Source organism: Zeugodacus cucurbitae, chromosome 4, assembly GCF_028554725.1.
Source record: "Zeugodacus cucurbitae isolate PBARC_wt_2022May chromosome 4, idZeuCucr1.2, whole genome shotgun sequence".
Lineage (NCBI taxonomy): Eukaryota > Metazoa > Arthropoda > Insecta > Diptera > Tephritidae > Zeugodacus > Zeugodacus cucurbitae.
In genome coordinates this window covers 39,956,719-39,972,738 of record NC_071669.1, presented here as the reverse complement: position 1 = coordinate 39,972,738, position 16,020 = coordinate 39,956,719, and the positions used below count along the sequence as shown (strand labels likewise).

Here is a 16,020-nt window from a genome sequence, read left to right as displayed (position 1 = left end):
CAAATCTACATACAACGCATAGTTAGCCGCCGAGCGGCTTTTCAAAATTTTTAACTTGTGATATCTTTTGAATGGAATGTCAGAATCTAATAATTCAAAAAGTTATATAAAGGTTTTGAAGCGATCTTAAATAAAAAATCATTTATTTCGATAAGGATTAATACTAAGGTACAAATAAAAAGCCTTTTTAAGTAGTGGTTTTTTAATTAATTTTTTTTATATAAAATCGCTTATAGTGATAAAACTAGAATAGTTAGAGATATGATTTTGGGACGTTTTTTGTAGATAATGATAAGTTCTACAAAATTGTAGTACATCACTTTGTTATATCTTTAATCGTTTTCGCAGCATTCGCGATTAAAGAAGGTTTTTTTGGTATTTTTTTACATTATCGGAGTTTTGGTAAGGAACCCAATTTTTTTTTAACTAAATATAGCCTATGTCACTCAGGGATAGTATAGCTTTCCAACGGTGAAAGAATTTTTCAAATCGGTTCAGTAGTTTCGGAGCCTATTCGAGACAAACAAACAAAAAAACAAACATTTCCTCTTTATAATATTAGTATAGATTACAGGCATTTGATCAATATTGAATAACACCATACGGGACAACCAATTTTTTTGGTATTGAACCAAAGAATTTTTTACCGGGAAAATGAGAATGAACAGTGTATTCTCCTTTTTTCGAATAAAGCTTCCAAAATCGAAATACAGTGGAACTTCTATAACTCGAATCACCATATTCCACAATAAAACTTCGAGTTAGAGAGACATCGAGTTAGAGAGACTTCGAGTTATAGACAATTTTATTAAAACATAAATTTTCAAAAAACTGTAAAATATAGATTTATACACAGTTGTATTTATTTACTTCGCATAAAGTTTTATTTAAATACATTAAAACATATATTCTGTAGTTTTGTTCGTTGCACTTTGCTATTGTTTGGCTCTTGACGTCTATTCCCATGGCTTTGTTACATGATTTATGAAATCCATTAGTGTAATATCATATTCTTTGTTCGCTTCCATACTTCCATAGGACTCTTTTAAAATTGTGCCTCGATACTAAAATTTTAAATTTTGTATTATGTCCTGGTCGAAAAGTTCGATTTATAGTTGGAAATTTTTATGAAATTTTACTTCTATTGCCCATTCAAAAGTTCGAGTTATGGAGATCTTCGAGTTATAGGAGTTCGAGTTATGGAATTCAAAATAGCGATATGTGGGAAGTAGGCGTGGATTTCGCCCATTTTTTATGCGTGTTATCAGGGTGTCAAGAAAATATTATATACCGAATTTCATTGAAATCGCCCGAGTAGTTCCTGAGATAAGGTTTTTTACCCATAAGTGAGCAACGTCACGCCCATTTTCATTTTTTTAAGGCTGCCATTCTTCCATTTCTTCTGTAAAATTTGGAGTTTCTGATGTTTTTCATTAAAGAGTTACGACTGCAGAAAGTTTGGTTTATATAGCTTTATTGGCTTGCGAGATACATACAAAAAAACTATTTGGGGGCCAGGCCACGACCACTTCCCCAAAAAAATTTCATCCAAACATGCCCCTTCCTAGTGCGATCACTTGTACCAAATTTTATTTTTACTTTATTTATGGCTTATTTATGACACTTACAAACAACAACAAAACTATAATACTCTCTTAGCAATTTTGTTGCGAGATTATACAAAAATGGTTCAACATTTTTTCAAAATATAAAGTTTTTATTTTTTTGTACATTAAATTGTAAACCCTTATGCCGAATATTAATACATATAAACTTGACCGAAAGAAAATTACTGGAGGGGTGATTTCAACGAAAGGAAATATTAAGAGGCAACCAGTAATAATAGCTATGGATCTATTTCTGCTGAATCCAGCTTGAAATCCAGAAATTATTCGCTTGTACTTTGTGGAAATCCAACAAAAATTAGAGTTTTTGGTAGAACGAACCATAAAAAGCAAACTCTTGATTTGGAGATTTTATCGTATATATCATCATTAAATATGAAAGTAAAGAGCGCTTATTTGATTCGGAATATTGAAAATTGAATAAAACCAAAAACCTACTACTATTTATATTTGATCGGGGCCAAAATCGGTCTACAACTACCTTTAGTTTCGATTTGGCACAATTTTCAAATTAATCGGATTCTTTCCATATATAGTTTACGGATAAATAATGAGAGAAGATATCAGCATCAAAATTAGTACACATAATGTAGTGTAATGTCGAAATCGGTCTATATTTTTACAAGCATTACATACCGTACAAAACAAATTAATATATCTCACGATCCAATTGACCTGCGATTACTCCTACATATGGAATTTAAATGTTAGTATTTCCGATAAAAAGTACTGGGTATAATTTTAAATTTTGTGAAGTATACAAGACAAAAGCTATGTGTTTCTCTTTACACCACATTATCATTTACAGCAAATTCCAACGGTTTGTGCAACTTTGAAACGGTAAAACAAATACATGGACATATGTATATATAATATTAACAAAACACTTGAAGGCCAAAAGCGTTTAAAGTCAATGTCGCCTGCAAAGAGTGATACACCTGTGTCTATTTAGTATTGCAGAACCGTTTTTCGTTGCTGCTTTGAATATTGTACCATTTTTATCCGTGAATACCGAATAGTGTATAAAAGCCTGGGGCTTCTAAACCATTGTTATCACAATTCACTTACCTCTTCATTTGTAAGGAAGACCAATAACCGAAAATAAACAAAATGTTCAAATTGGTAAGTTTCAAATAATTTAGCATAACTTCTAAAAGTCAATTTCTTACATATATTTCTTACATATATAATATCGAATTACTCGTTTTTACAGTTCGCTGTCTGCTTCTTGGCTCTCTTCGCTGTTGCCTTCGGTTCTGCTAAGCCCGGTCTCTTGGCTGCTCCATTGGCTGCTGCACCCATTGCGCACGCTTATGCCGCTCCAGTCGCCGCTGCTTACTCCGCTCCCCTTGCCTACACCGCTGGATATGCTGGTTACGTCGCACCCTACGCCAGCAGCTACAATGCTCACTCGATCGCCCACTCCGCTGCTTTCCCAGCTGCCTATGCTGCTCCAGTAGTTGCTGCCCCAGCTGTCGCTGTCCTCAAGAAGTAGAAAATGAACACGTCTACCGAACTTCTGACAAAATAAAACTAACGATACTTTGAAATTTTATTTGTTGAAACGTATTTTTATAACTGGGTTGTTTATGTCAGGATAAATGGATCCAAGTGCGCCATTATATACATTCGCAATTTATAAGAATATGAGGAGTGGAAATATTTCCAGGGGAGCCATATGAATTCAATATTGGTAATAGCAAATTTTTTGTTGTGTGGCTGTATAATCAACGAATTTGAAAATTGTTTCTTTATAACGTATAATATAGGTCATAGTTTCCCTTAGTTTTTTGTCTACATATTATTCTATATCCAGAATATGTATATCTAAATCAAGGTAACTTACATAAATCACTACATTTATCTATCATTAGTACTATGGGAAGATACGTATTCATATTACTGTTTTGCATTAACAGTTGAATTATTGATCGAAATATTGTGCTAATATCGTCAGGTCCTATATAAACTCAAAAAAAGAGCGAAATGTAATGAAGGCTGATTCCCTCATTAAATTATTATATTATGAAAATGGGGAATAGACTAAGATTCTTACTGATTTTATTCATATTTGACGGCAAAAATATTCATTTCGGAACTGGATAACCGAAAAACACTATATTGGCATATCGAGGTTAGGGAAATATTTAGATTGATAGCATTTACTTTTGACACATTGGCTGATATATTCAGAATCAAGTCAACAAGAATATGAAAAATCTGTATACTCGTAAGCATTAATTAGGAGATTGGGATAGTCCATATACCGATTTCGGAGCCAATCTAAACGATATCCAAGAAAATAACAAATATTCAAAACAATAATAAATCTATAGTGATTAGTATTTGCCATAGTATATACACTGAGGTTTCAAATTCGGTATCTGGAAGCTTTGACATTGACATTTTAACGAATTTCCCAAATTTTTAGTTAGTTTATTGCACTATTTGTGCAAAGTTATAATACATACTATCTTCAATGGTAAACTGTGACATAAAGACATCTTGATAACTCACTAAATTTTGGTTTAAGTTTATAGAGGCACTTGCAGAGATAGGAGATTTCACCTAAAAAGTGGACAATACCACGTCCCAGGTTTTATAAAGAAATGTTCACATGCAAACCTCTCGTAACATCGTCGTAGAATAATATAATGCTTATTGTACTAATATTTAAATAAATATCGCATTTCAGTAGTTTGAATATAATCTTTATATGAGAGGCTAACATGAATTTCGCTATTTTTTATAACATTTAAAGAAATACTTGGAAGAAATGTTGCTTTTAAATCTGGTTCATATAAATTCAATAGTTTATCGTAAGCCGTTCAATTTTATACGATCTCAATAGTGAGGCAACATGTTACACATAATAGTTTTGTTCCCATAACGAGTGTTTGTAACACCAAAAACTAAACGATTTAGATATAGAGTTATATATACCAAACCGATCAGGATAACACGTTTCAACAGCGTTACTGTTTCAAAATTGTTGTTAGAAACACAATTTTACATACCATTGACTGTTAAGGAGGACACGTTCAATATGGTAAACACAACGAAGCTTACCGTAATTTATGCATAGCCCTATTATTTGGCACCTACATTCTCCCTGCTCTTTAATCACATAACTTTTCCGAGAAAAACAGAAGACTAGGGGAATTTGGTGTTATTTTTATACTCTCGCAACAAAGTTGCTACGAGAGTATAATAGTTCTGTTCACATAACGGTTGGTTGTAAGTCCTAAAACTAAAAGAGTTAGATATGGAGTTATATATACCAAAGTGATCAAGGTGACGAATAGATTTGAAATCCGGATGTCTGTCCGTCTGTCCGTGCAACGGATAACTTGAGTAAAAATTGAGATATCTTGATGAAACTTGGAAGACGTATTTTTTGGTACCATAAGAAGGTTATGTTCGAAGATGGGCGTAATCGGACCACTGCCACGTCCACATAACGGCAATAACCAAACACATATAAAGAGCTATAACTAAGCCATAGATTAAACTATTTAAGTAAAATGAATAGGCATACGTGGACCATTATCTGGTCGCAGCGAAGATACGCACCCGCCTCTGTGCAGCAAAGAATGCCCGTCAACAAACACAAGGAAGGTTCGACGTCGAAAAGCTGCAATCGCAACAGACAGCCACGAAATACTCTACTCGACTTGCACTCCTGCTCTCTGAGAGCACTCATCAGCATCTCGGTATAAGGGAACTGTGGAATGGCATCTCAATCTCACTGCGTACCGCTACAGCCGAAACAATTGGTTTTCGGCAACGACAAAAAACAAGCTGGTACGATGAGGAGTGCCGTCTCGCAGCGGAGAGAAAACAGACTGCCTACCTCGCAACGTTGCAAACGACCACAACACGTGCGGGATGGGATAGATACCGAGAGCTGAAGAGGGAAGCGAGACGCATCTGCAGACAAAAAAGAAAGAGGCCGAAATGTGTGAGTACGAAGAGCTTGAGAAGCTGGCAGACAGAGGGAATGCTCGAAAATTTTATGAAAAAATGAAGCGACTTAACGAAGGTTTCAAGACCGGAGCATCCTCATGTAGAGACCAAGGTGGTAATCTGGTAACCGATGTCCAGGGCATACTGGGATTATGGAGGGAACACTTCTCCGACCTGCTGAACGGCAGTGAGAGTACAACACCAGGAGATGGCGAACCCGATCCCCCAATCGATGACGATGGAACAGATGTTCCATTACCCGACCATGAAGAAATTCGAATAGCAATTACCCGCTTGAAGAACAACAAAGCAGCGGGGGCCGATAGATTGCCGGCAGAACTATTCAAATACGGCGGCGAAGAACTGATAAGGTGCATGCATCAGCTTCTTTGCAGAATATGGTCGGAAGAAAGCATGCCTGACGATTGGAATCTCAGTGTGCTCTGCCCAATCCATAAAAAGGGAGATCCCACAATCTGCGCCAATTACCGTGGGATCAGCCTCCTAAATATCGCATACAAGGTTCTATCGAGCGTATTGTGTGAAAGACTAAAGCCCACCGTCAACAAACTGATTGGACCTTATCAGTGTGGCTTTAGACCTGGAAAATCGACAACTGACCAGATATTCACCATGCGCCAAATCTTGGAAAAGACCCGAGAAAAGAGGATCGACACACACCACCTTTTTGTCGATTTTAAAAGCTGCTTTCGACAGCACGAAAAGGAGTTGCCTTTACGCCGCGATGTCTGAATTTGGTATCCCCGCAAAACTAATACGGCTGTGTAAATTGACGTTGAGCAACACCAAAAGCTCCGTCATGATTGGGAAGGACCTCTCCGAGCCGTTCGATACCAAACGAGGTTTCAGACAAGGTGACTCACTATCGTGCGACTTCTTTAACCTGATGCTGGAAAAAATTATAAGAGCTGCAGAGCTAAACCGAGAAGGTACAATCTTCTACAAGAGTGTACAGCTCCTGGCGTACGCCGATGATATTGATATCATCGGAAGCAACAACCGCGCCGTTTGTTCTACTTTTTCCCGCATGGATAAGGAGGCGAAGCGAATGGGTCTGGAGGTGAATGAGGACAAGACGAAATATCTCCTGTCATCAAACAAACAGTCGGCGCATTCGCGTCTTGGCTCCCACGTCACTGTTGACAGTCATAACTTCGAGGTCGTAGATAATTTCGTATACCTGGGAACCAGCATCAACAACACGAACAATGTCAGCCTTGAAATCCAGCGCAGAATAACTCTTGCCAACAGGTGCTACTTTGGACTGAGTAGGCAATTGAACAGTAAAGTCCTCTCTCGACGAACAAAAATCAAGCTCTACAAGTCGCTTATCATTCCCGTCCTGCTTTACGGTGCAGAAGCTTGGACGATGTCAACATCAGATGAGACGACACTAGGAGTTTTCGAGAGGAAAATTTTGCGTAAGATTTATGGTCCTAAGAACATTGGCAACGGCGAATACCGCAGACGGTGGAACGATGAGCTGTACGAGTTATACGACGACATTGACATAGTTCAGCGAATAAAAAGACAGCGGCTACGCTGGCTAGGTCATGTTGTCCAAATGGACGAAAACACTCCAGCCCTGAAAGTGTTCGATGCAGTACCCGCCGGAGGAAGCCGAGGAAGGGGAAGGCCTCCACTCCGTTGGAGGGACCAGGTGGAGAGCGACCTGGTTACACTTGGGATCTCCAACTGGCGCCGAACTGCGAAGGAGAGAGAGAGGTGGCGCACTATCGTCGATTCGGCTATAACCGGCTAAACGGTTGCAACGCCAATCACATACATACATACATACGTGGATGTAATTTTATTTGGGGACTAAGTTTTTTGTACATATCTCGCAAACTACTAAAGCTATATCAAGGAAACTTTCTAGAGTCGTTTCTTTTAGATACTATCTTATACAGTTCAAAAAAGGAGGAAATCGGATTACAATCACGCCTACCTCCCATACAAAAGTTATGTTGAAAACTACTAAAAATGCTTTAATTCAGTAAGGAAAACCACCAGAAACCTTAAATTTCATTATAAAGATGGTACACAAGAGCTGCACTCAAAATGGTATACAAAATTTTAAATGGGCGTTGTTCCGCCCACTTATGGGTCAAAAACCATATCTCCAAAACTACTCGAACAATTTCAATGAAATTCGATTCGTAATATTTCCCTGGCATTCCAATAATATGCACTGCAGTGCTTCAAATAAAGTTTTTTACCGAAAATATAGGTAAGTCTCTCAAATATTTTGAAGAATTCTAAGGGAATATTTTTCTTCCAATAATATGTCCCAATGGCAAAAATGAGTGAAATCGGGTCATAACTTCCCAAGCTCCCATATACCAAATATTGGGGTTTTGAAACCTTCAGTACACTTTTTGCCTTATACATACATATGTATATGCCGAATGTGGGCCAGCTTGTGTTTTAAATTTATAAAATTAAATAAATAAATTGCGAGAGTATAAAAATGTTCAGTTACACCCGAACTTAGCCCTTCCTTATTTGTTCTTATTGGGTATCAAATAACATGTTCATGTAGATCAATTTGTTAAGTATATGGGGGCGAGGAGATGGTATGTGTCAATTTGGACCAAATTCACATTTGAATTAAATTCTCCTACTAGACGACCTATGCAAAATTAACTAGCAGGTGTGACGTGGACATTTTCAAATTTTTACTTCATATAAATTTTTTTCAAATATTGTTAGAGCTATTTTTCTTAAAAGACTCGATTTGGAGCAGATTTATATTACATCTAGTAATGAATTGAGTATATTTTGTTCACCCTGATAATCACCCCCCAAATTCATCAAATTCAAATTCACGAAATTTAATTCAAATAAGAATACTACATCTGGAAATAACGAAATAAAGGTGTCTACAACTTATAGGTTCATATAGTATTTCTCTCCTCGCCTTACATATGTAAAACTCAGAACTGCTCTTATGACTTGTTACGTTGTATAATGATGTATAAGATTGACAATTTAGAGACGGCCTCCCAATTATGCGAACATATAATCATTTCGTACAGCCTAAAAGAGTTCAACGCTCCGGCATTAAATACGTCAGAAAATTTAGAATACGTTTTTAATTAAATTTCCGTTGTATGTGTAAGAAAATGTGACTGTATGACATTTGACTACAGTGTAATATTGTATTTTTTTAACCGTGGAAAGACCCGTGTAAATGAATACCACATAAGTACAAACATATATCAATATTACAGGTGCTACCAGTCTTGTATAGATCACTACAGCAATAAATTGCTACCAAATTTGGTGCACACTATTAAAACTATAATGGATTGTGCTCTGCGCAAGTTAATGAATGGAAACGTTGACTACCCAACACACAAGACGAGGGGTGCTCTGCTTTCAAATATGTTCAATGTTTACAATAAGCATTGACTCATAGCTACCTAATTGATAGTACCAACGCGTACCTCTAACGGTAATCAAGGTTAATTGTAAGGGCGTTCGTTGCATTAATTGCGTGCTGATTTGAATGACAGATTTCGTATAAAAGCAAATGGTTGCTGAACAACTGCTATCACAATTCGTTAATCTTTTCAATTGTAAAGAAGTCTAATCTTCAGCAAAACCCACAACCTATCAAAATGTTCAAATTGGTAAGTAAAATATAATCGTATTATTTGAATATATTCATTAAAATTAATATAACTTTATATTCCACAGTTCTCGGTTTGCTTCCTCGCCCTCTTCGCTGTTGCCTTCGGCGCTGCTAAACCCGGTTTGTTGGCTGCTCCATTGGCTTACTCCGCTCCATTGGCAGCTGCACCCATTGCTCATGCTTATGCCGCTCCAGTCGCTGCTGCCTACTCCGCTCCCCTCGCCTACACCGCCGGATATGCTGGTTACGTTGCACCCTACGCCAGCAGCTACAATGCTCACTCGATCGCACACTCCGCCGCTTTCCCAGCTGCCTATGCTGCTCCAGTAGTTGCCGCTCCAGCTCCAGTAGTTGCTGCCGCCCCAGCTGTTGCTCTTTTGAAGAAATAGAAGCATTTACCGAAACTGATATGGACCTTTGCGATGAAATAAAGCTGAAGATCAGAAACAAATAACTCAAAACCTGTGCATATTCATTTTACCAAACTTTAATTCAACTGAAATTATTTAAACTCCAGGTATTAGATTAAACCAGTAAGGGTGTGTGTTTATTGAAACTCATTTCTTTTGAGGTATATTTGCAGCCTATCTGTAAAAGAAAACGACTCACTAGAATTTCATATCAGTATTTTATAACAAACATAATATTTGCCTAGAGATATTGATTTGATGATTATAGTGTAGTAGGAAGGATCACAACATTAGCTTAATTTTTAATATTGAATCACATAATACTAATCGAAAAGTTCTTACATAATTTTTGGTGAGACTTCTTCTATTCAGACATAGTATACTATATGCAATTTATTAGCTATACGCGTCTAAAGTCTACTAGATGAACAAAAGTAATTATACGAATTTTAACATTTTTGGATATATTGGAGCTATTGAGATAGCTCACTACATCACCCGTCCTCTCATATTCCACATAAAGTTTACTGGAATAACGAAAATCGTTAAATGTAGTAAATGAGCTTGTGTTTATTAATAAAATGATTTTATCGATTTACGGCACCAAACTATATTATATCCAATATATTATATATAATTTTGTTAAGATATCTTACATATGTATTATCTGGTATATATGTTATAGCCAATTTAAAGTTTGAAAATTTTTAAGGTATTTTGTGTTAGGAGAATTATTGAACCGATTTTATCTATTCTTATACCCAGGGAACATTATTATCGGAAAAACATACCCTTTGAGTTTCATTAAGATATCTGATATCTATTTACGAATATTTTCGACTCTGAGGTACTCATATTCGGTACATTGACCTTGAAATGTTATGATCCTGTTCTTGTGGTTGCCAGTGCCATCTTTACTATGAAGTTTAGCACTTCCGCTTCTGACAATTTATGATATTTATTTAAAGCACTTTTAGAAGTTTCCAACATAACTTTTCTATTGGGTTGGGCGTTATGATTATAAAATTTCACCCAATTTTATACTGCAGAATACCCAGTTGTCTGTCCAAAAATGAGGTACAGTCTTAAGTATTTAGTAGATTTGGAGTATTTATCTGTTAGAACCAAAGTTAGTAGCAGGGAACCAAAGTTAGTGGCAGAGAATTATATTGCCTAAGACAATACCAATAATCCTTAATTAACCAAAATTCCAATAATGGGAAAATGGATTTTAAATATATATTAAGTAGAATCCCCAGTTTTTTGTTAGAGTTAGTGCCCACCTTTAATCATTACGCAAGGCCACCCCATGTGCTAATTATAATTATCGCTACAATTTAGCAGGGTTATTTTGCCCTAGTGAGAGGTCAAACATTCCCGACCGCTAAATTAATGATTGAATTTTGTCATAAAACTTTCATATCAATCGTAAACCTTATATTCTTAAGCCGTCCTCTTGATACCTTAAGATTTGTAATATCAAGTAATTTCTACTGCATATTTTTAATGTTTGCACGAAATTTCGTTTCAATTTATTGATTTGGAACTATGAATTACGCACGGCGTGCTAAATGCACTTAGCTCCGAGTGATTTTTAATTAAGAGATGAGTCCACATACCTACATATTATGGTTTGGTAAAGCATTGAAATGCGTACACCCGCTTAGCATTAGGAACTGGGTGTCTGCTGGTATTTAACCTTAGCGCATGCAAATTTCATTGCTACAAATACTTGCATACTCAAAGTCAATAATAAACGTCAATTACTTACAATCGTACACACGCACATTTTGGAAACTTCCGAGCTAATTTAAAATCAAAGTCAATAGCAAACAATGACGCATCCGATTGTTATTACAGACCCGTTGGTTTTGGTCACTTCAAGGTTCGCTTGGGCGTGCAAAGTATGCGAATAATTATTTGGTTCGCAAAGTGAACTTCATATAAAAGCCAGTAGTCTAAACAGAAAATATCAATATTCACTCCACACTTCAATCGTAACGAAGTACAATCCAAAATAATCAACATGCTCAAATTGGTGAGTTCTGCATTGCAAATGACAGCCTTTGAAAGGTTTTTATATTGTAAAATATTACTTTCTTTCTCTCTGCAGTTCGCTGTTTGCTTCTTGGCTCTCTTCGCTGTTGCCTTCGGTGCTGCTAAGCCCGGTTTGTTGGCTGCTCCATTGGCTTACTCCGCTCCATTAGCTGCTGCTCCCATTGCTCATGCTTATGCCGCTCCAGTTGCCGCTGCTTACTCCGCTCCTCTCGCCTACACCGCCGGATATGCTGGTTACGTCGCACCCTATGCCAGCAGCTACAATGCTCACTCGATCGCCCACTCTGCTGCTTTCCCCGCTGCCTATGCCGCTGCTCCAGTAGTTGCTGCCCCAGCGCCCGCGGTTGCTTTGCTCCGCAAATAGATATGAAATCGTGTGATGCTTGCTTAAGGAGAATTCTGTTTTCTAGAACTGATACGCCAAATGTTGCGAAGCGGAATAAAATGAACCTGAAGATTACATAAAATAGCCTCGAAACATTTGTTTTGTCATTGAATAATTTCAAACGTTCCATTAGATCGTTGCGATGCTGAAGGGCGGTGTCTTAGGTAATTTAATTCAGTTTGTGGAGACTGTTCTTTTGTTTAGCTTTTAAAGAGGTTAAGAATACTGCAGCAGAATACTGCAATGAAGCAAGGAGTTTGCGCTTTGTAAAAAGCACACCTTCGTCGGCTTATCCCGTTTCAATAACGCCATAAATCAGGAAATTGAATAAGCCAGGCAAATATTGCTAATTTGTCATACTCAAACGAAAGTATCAGTAAATCAGCTTTCTGTGTTTTTCGTTCCGCTTTTTCTGTCGGAAAGGGTCTTCATTATCTGGTACATCTATCTGCGCTGGTTTGGTTTACATTTCACGTTTACGGCATGCCCGGCAGCCTCATTAGTTAGGACCGTAGTTAGTTGTTAAAATGCTTTAACGTGAAAGTGAAAGAAAGTTTCAGAAGAAGAGAAAGCACTCACACACCTGCATATATGTATGTAGACATAATTCTATATTTGTATATTCTACAGCTCGTATCCTTTTACGAATGGCTAAAAAATTCTAACGAAAAGAATTAGAAAGTTAAAAATATACATTACATCGTTGTCAGTCTAGCAGGTGTAGATGTTTGTCTTCGCGTCTCCTAGACTGATTTGGATAAGCAGTTATGTAATTCCAAAGTATCAAATACAGTGTGCACACACACACATATACATACGCCTGCTAACATCGCATTTAAGCCAATTCTCTGTTGATGCCTTAATTTCCAAGCTGTTTCACACTTCTCAGCTCTCCTCGCTCCATTTATGGGGCTCCGCGAACATTATTTACACCTGCATTTACGCTTTGTTGTTGTTTTCACTACTCAGCTCTATTCATATGTATGCGCGTGTGTGCCAGCGAGTACGGCTCGCCTTAATTTGTATGCTCTGCAGGCTCGTGTTTCATTGAAATTTACTGTTGCATTTAATGACTGACAGTGCACGCACATGTAATATCTGGGTTCAGGTTAGCTTGAAATTATTTGGGCGGAGTTTTTCACGCTGCAGTTTTAAATTAAATTTAAACACACAAATTGGATTTGGCTTTGGCTACTCAAATCTTCAACAATTAATGTAAAGTATAGACCTTGTAAGTTATAATATCAGAGAATTTCCTATTGTAATTAATAATACTTATTTTTTCGTACGGATATTTTAAAGTCCGTGAAATGTTCAATTGTTTTATCACAAGCTAAAACCGAATCAAACGTTGTATTTGTAATAAGAAATTGTGTATTTTTGTAGTATTTTAGTTTTTAATGAAGCAACTTTAGAATAATGTATTTTCTTTCAGAAAGTGCCCTGAATCTCTGTCCTTGGCTGCGTATACCGTATATTAACAAAAAAGTTAAAACTATAAAAACTCTACAGTCCATCATATAAGGCGGCGATTTGTGATAAATAAAGGAAAAAATTGCTTAAATAATTCAATCATGATGTTAATATAAGTATATGCATATATATTATTAATAGTTCTATAATATTTATTTATTATATTTATAAATATGATTCGTCAGTACTCACTCATTCGCTTGAGCATGTATAGGCATTTGCATTTACGTTTATTCGAGCGTAATGTGCGAATAAGAAGACTTGAATGATATGCTTCACATACTTTTAGGTGCTTCATTAAAGATGTCAACATGTCAACGAAGATGAACAGTTAGCTTGTTAACTGGTATAAATTAGACCAAGTATGTGTGCATATGATTGTTTGATGTAGTGATTGAATACAATTGAAAATAATGAATGATAGACACAAGATTAGGAGAGAATAACGTCACACAATTTATAATGATAAAATGAAACATGAAAAGTTGTTCAATTTATTGTAAATCGAAAATACGTACCGGAAATGTAAGAAATATAAAAGTAAACAAGTGCAACCGAACTTAGTATACTTGCGCAATTTATTGCTATATTTTATTAAGATAACACACAATTTGACCCATATATTTGGCATAAATCATCACAAACATACATTATATATAAGATTATATGCTCACTTAGGGGCCATCCATAAATTACGTCACACCTTGAAGGGGGGGGGGGGGGGAGGTTATCACTCAGAAGTGACATTGTGTGACAAGGGGCAGGGGGGTTAATAACTTTGCGACATATTTCAAAATTTAGAGCAATATCGTTTCCCGCTCTGCTGCGCTCTTGGGTGCTAGACGACTGACTGCTCTGTACCACGCCGATTACTTACTGGTGAACTATTAAAACATGATGCTTTTGGGTCACATCTTGATTCAATTAATCGAACTACTGACTTAGATCTAGAAAAACGAAACTTCGAAAGTGCGGGCAATGTGTTGGCTGAGATTAAGAGCAAGTTAGTCATTGATAATTTTCCAGTCGTTGCTGAATATGTTGCACCAACTGTTACTGGACTGGATATTGAACAGGCTATGATCTTGAAAAATAATGCAACTTGGTATGCTAAGCATGTACGTGATATTTTTTACAAATAGTTAAATGTGAAAATATTGCATGTTGCGGTGTAAGACGTTCTAGTGTAGGAAATTATTAAAAGAAGGATTTTTCATTCATCGATTAAACAGACATCAGAAGGTTATGGAGTCACAGGGAGTGATGACAACGACGCTAAGTTTGCTCCATTATGACTACAGATATTATTAAATCTCCAAGCATCATCCCATCTAAACAAGTTCCTCATTGCCCTAGCGTCGAGTCATACTTATTTAAAAGATCGTGTAGCATATGTGGCCTATATTTTTCTTCATATAAAGCCACCAATCAACACGAACAATCACATAAAAAACAAGAGCTGTAACCTATCGCGAAAATTCGTAACAACTTGTGACAAGGAGGGGGGAGGGGTTAAAAGTCCTTAAATTCGTGTAACGTAATTTATGGATGACCCCTTAATTTGGCTAAGATATTTCACATCGTATTTTTGAAAATCCTATAATTAGCTATATGAGAGCAAGGGGAAGTTATGACTCGATTTTAACCTTTTCTGGTACAGAGACACACTATTAGAAGAAAAATGTTTCCTCTGAATTAAATTAAGATACCTGAGAGATTTACCGAAATTTTCGGTGAAAAATTACCGTGGGGCACTGAGATCTTCATATTCGATATCCGGGGCATTGAAAAGTTATAGTGCGATTTCGACAATTTTTTCACAAGTGATGCCACAGATCATATACAGTATTTGTGTAAAGTTTTATTTTGCTATCTGCATTGGTTCTCTATATATATATTATAAAGTGAAGGAAAGTATGGACTTCAAAATTGAGTTATATGTACCGAATTTCATTGAAATGTTCGAGTTGTTCCTGAGATATGGTTTTTGACCCATAAGTGGGCGATGCCACGCCCATTTTCCATTTTGTAAAAAAATCTGAGTGCAGCTTTTTGCTGCTATTTCTTCTGTGAAATTTAGTGTTTCTGACGTTTTTCGTTAGTGAGTTAACTCACTTTTAGTAATTTTCAACCTAATCTTGTACGGGACGTGGTTATTATCCGATTTCAACAATTGGTGTATGGTAGGGTACGTAAAGGAACTGACTGCAAAAAGTTTGGTTAATATAGCTTCATTGGCTTGCGAAATATATACAAAAATCCTATTTTTCCCAAAAAAAAAAAAATCAAAATATGGCCCTAACTAGGACGATCCTTTGTACAAAATTTTACTTTTATATCTTTATTTATGACTTACTTATGACACTTTATGTGTTTTCTGTTTTCGTCATTTTTTGGGCGTGGCAGTGGTCCGATTACGCCCATTTTCATTGCCATTTTTCGAGG

General features: G+C 36.5%; 3 protein-coding genes across 3 annotated transcripts; all 3 read left to right on the top strand.

The window, feature by feature from the left end:
* The first annotated feature begins 2,599 nt into the window (after positions 1-2,599).
* LOC128921575 (pupal cuticle protein C1B-like) lies at positions 2,600-3,180 on the top strand. The gene is made up of 2 exons (XM_054229572.1): positions 2,600-2,747; positions 2,839-3,180. The coding sequence occupies exons 1-2, from the start codon at positions 2,736-2,738 to the stop codon at positions 3,118-3,120; spliced, it is 294 nt and encodes a 97-aa protein (XP_054085547.1). The 5' UTR covers positions 2,600-2,735; the 3' UTR covers positions 3,121-3,180.
* A 5,928-nt stretch (positions 3,181-9,108) lies between these two features.
* On the top strand, positions 9,109-9,710 carry LOC128919720 (vitelline membrane protein Vm26Ab-like). Its single transcript, XM_011187904.3, has 2 exons — positions 9,109-9,247; positions 9,315-9,710. The coding sequence occupies exons 1-2, from the start codon at positions 9,236-9,238 to the stop codon at positions 9,636-9,638; spliced, it is 336 nt and encodes a 111-aa protein (XP_011186206.1). The 5' UTR covers positions 9,109-9,235; the 3' UTR covers positions 9,639-9,710.
* Positions 9,711-11,545: 1,835 nt separating this feature from the next.
* LOC105214465 (pupal cuticle protein C1B-like) lies at positions 11,546-12,195 on the top strand. The gene is made up of 2 exons (XM_011187905.3): positions 11,546-11,697; positions 11,773-12,195. The coding sequence occupies exons 1-2, from the start codon at positions 11,686-11,688 to the stop codon at positions 12,079-12,081; spliced, it is 321 nt and encodes a 106-aa protein (XP_011186207.1). The 5' UTR covers positions 11,546-11,685; the 3' UTR covers positions 12,082-12,195.
* The last annotated feature ends 3,825 nt before the right edge of the window (positions 12,196-16,020 follow it).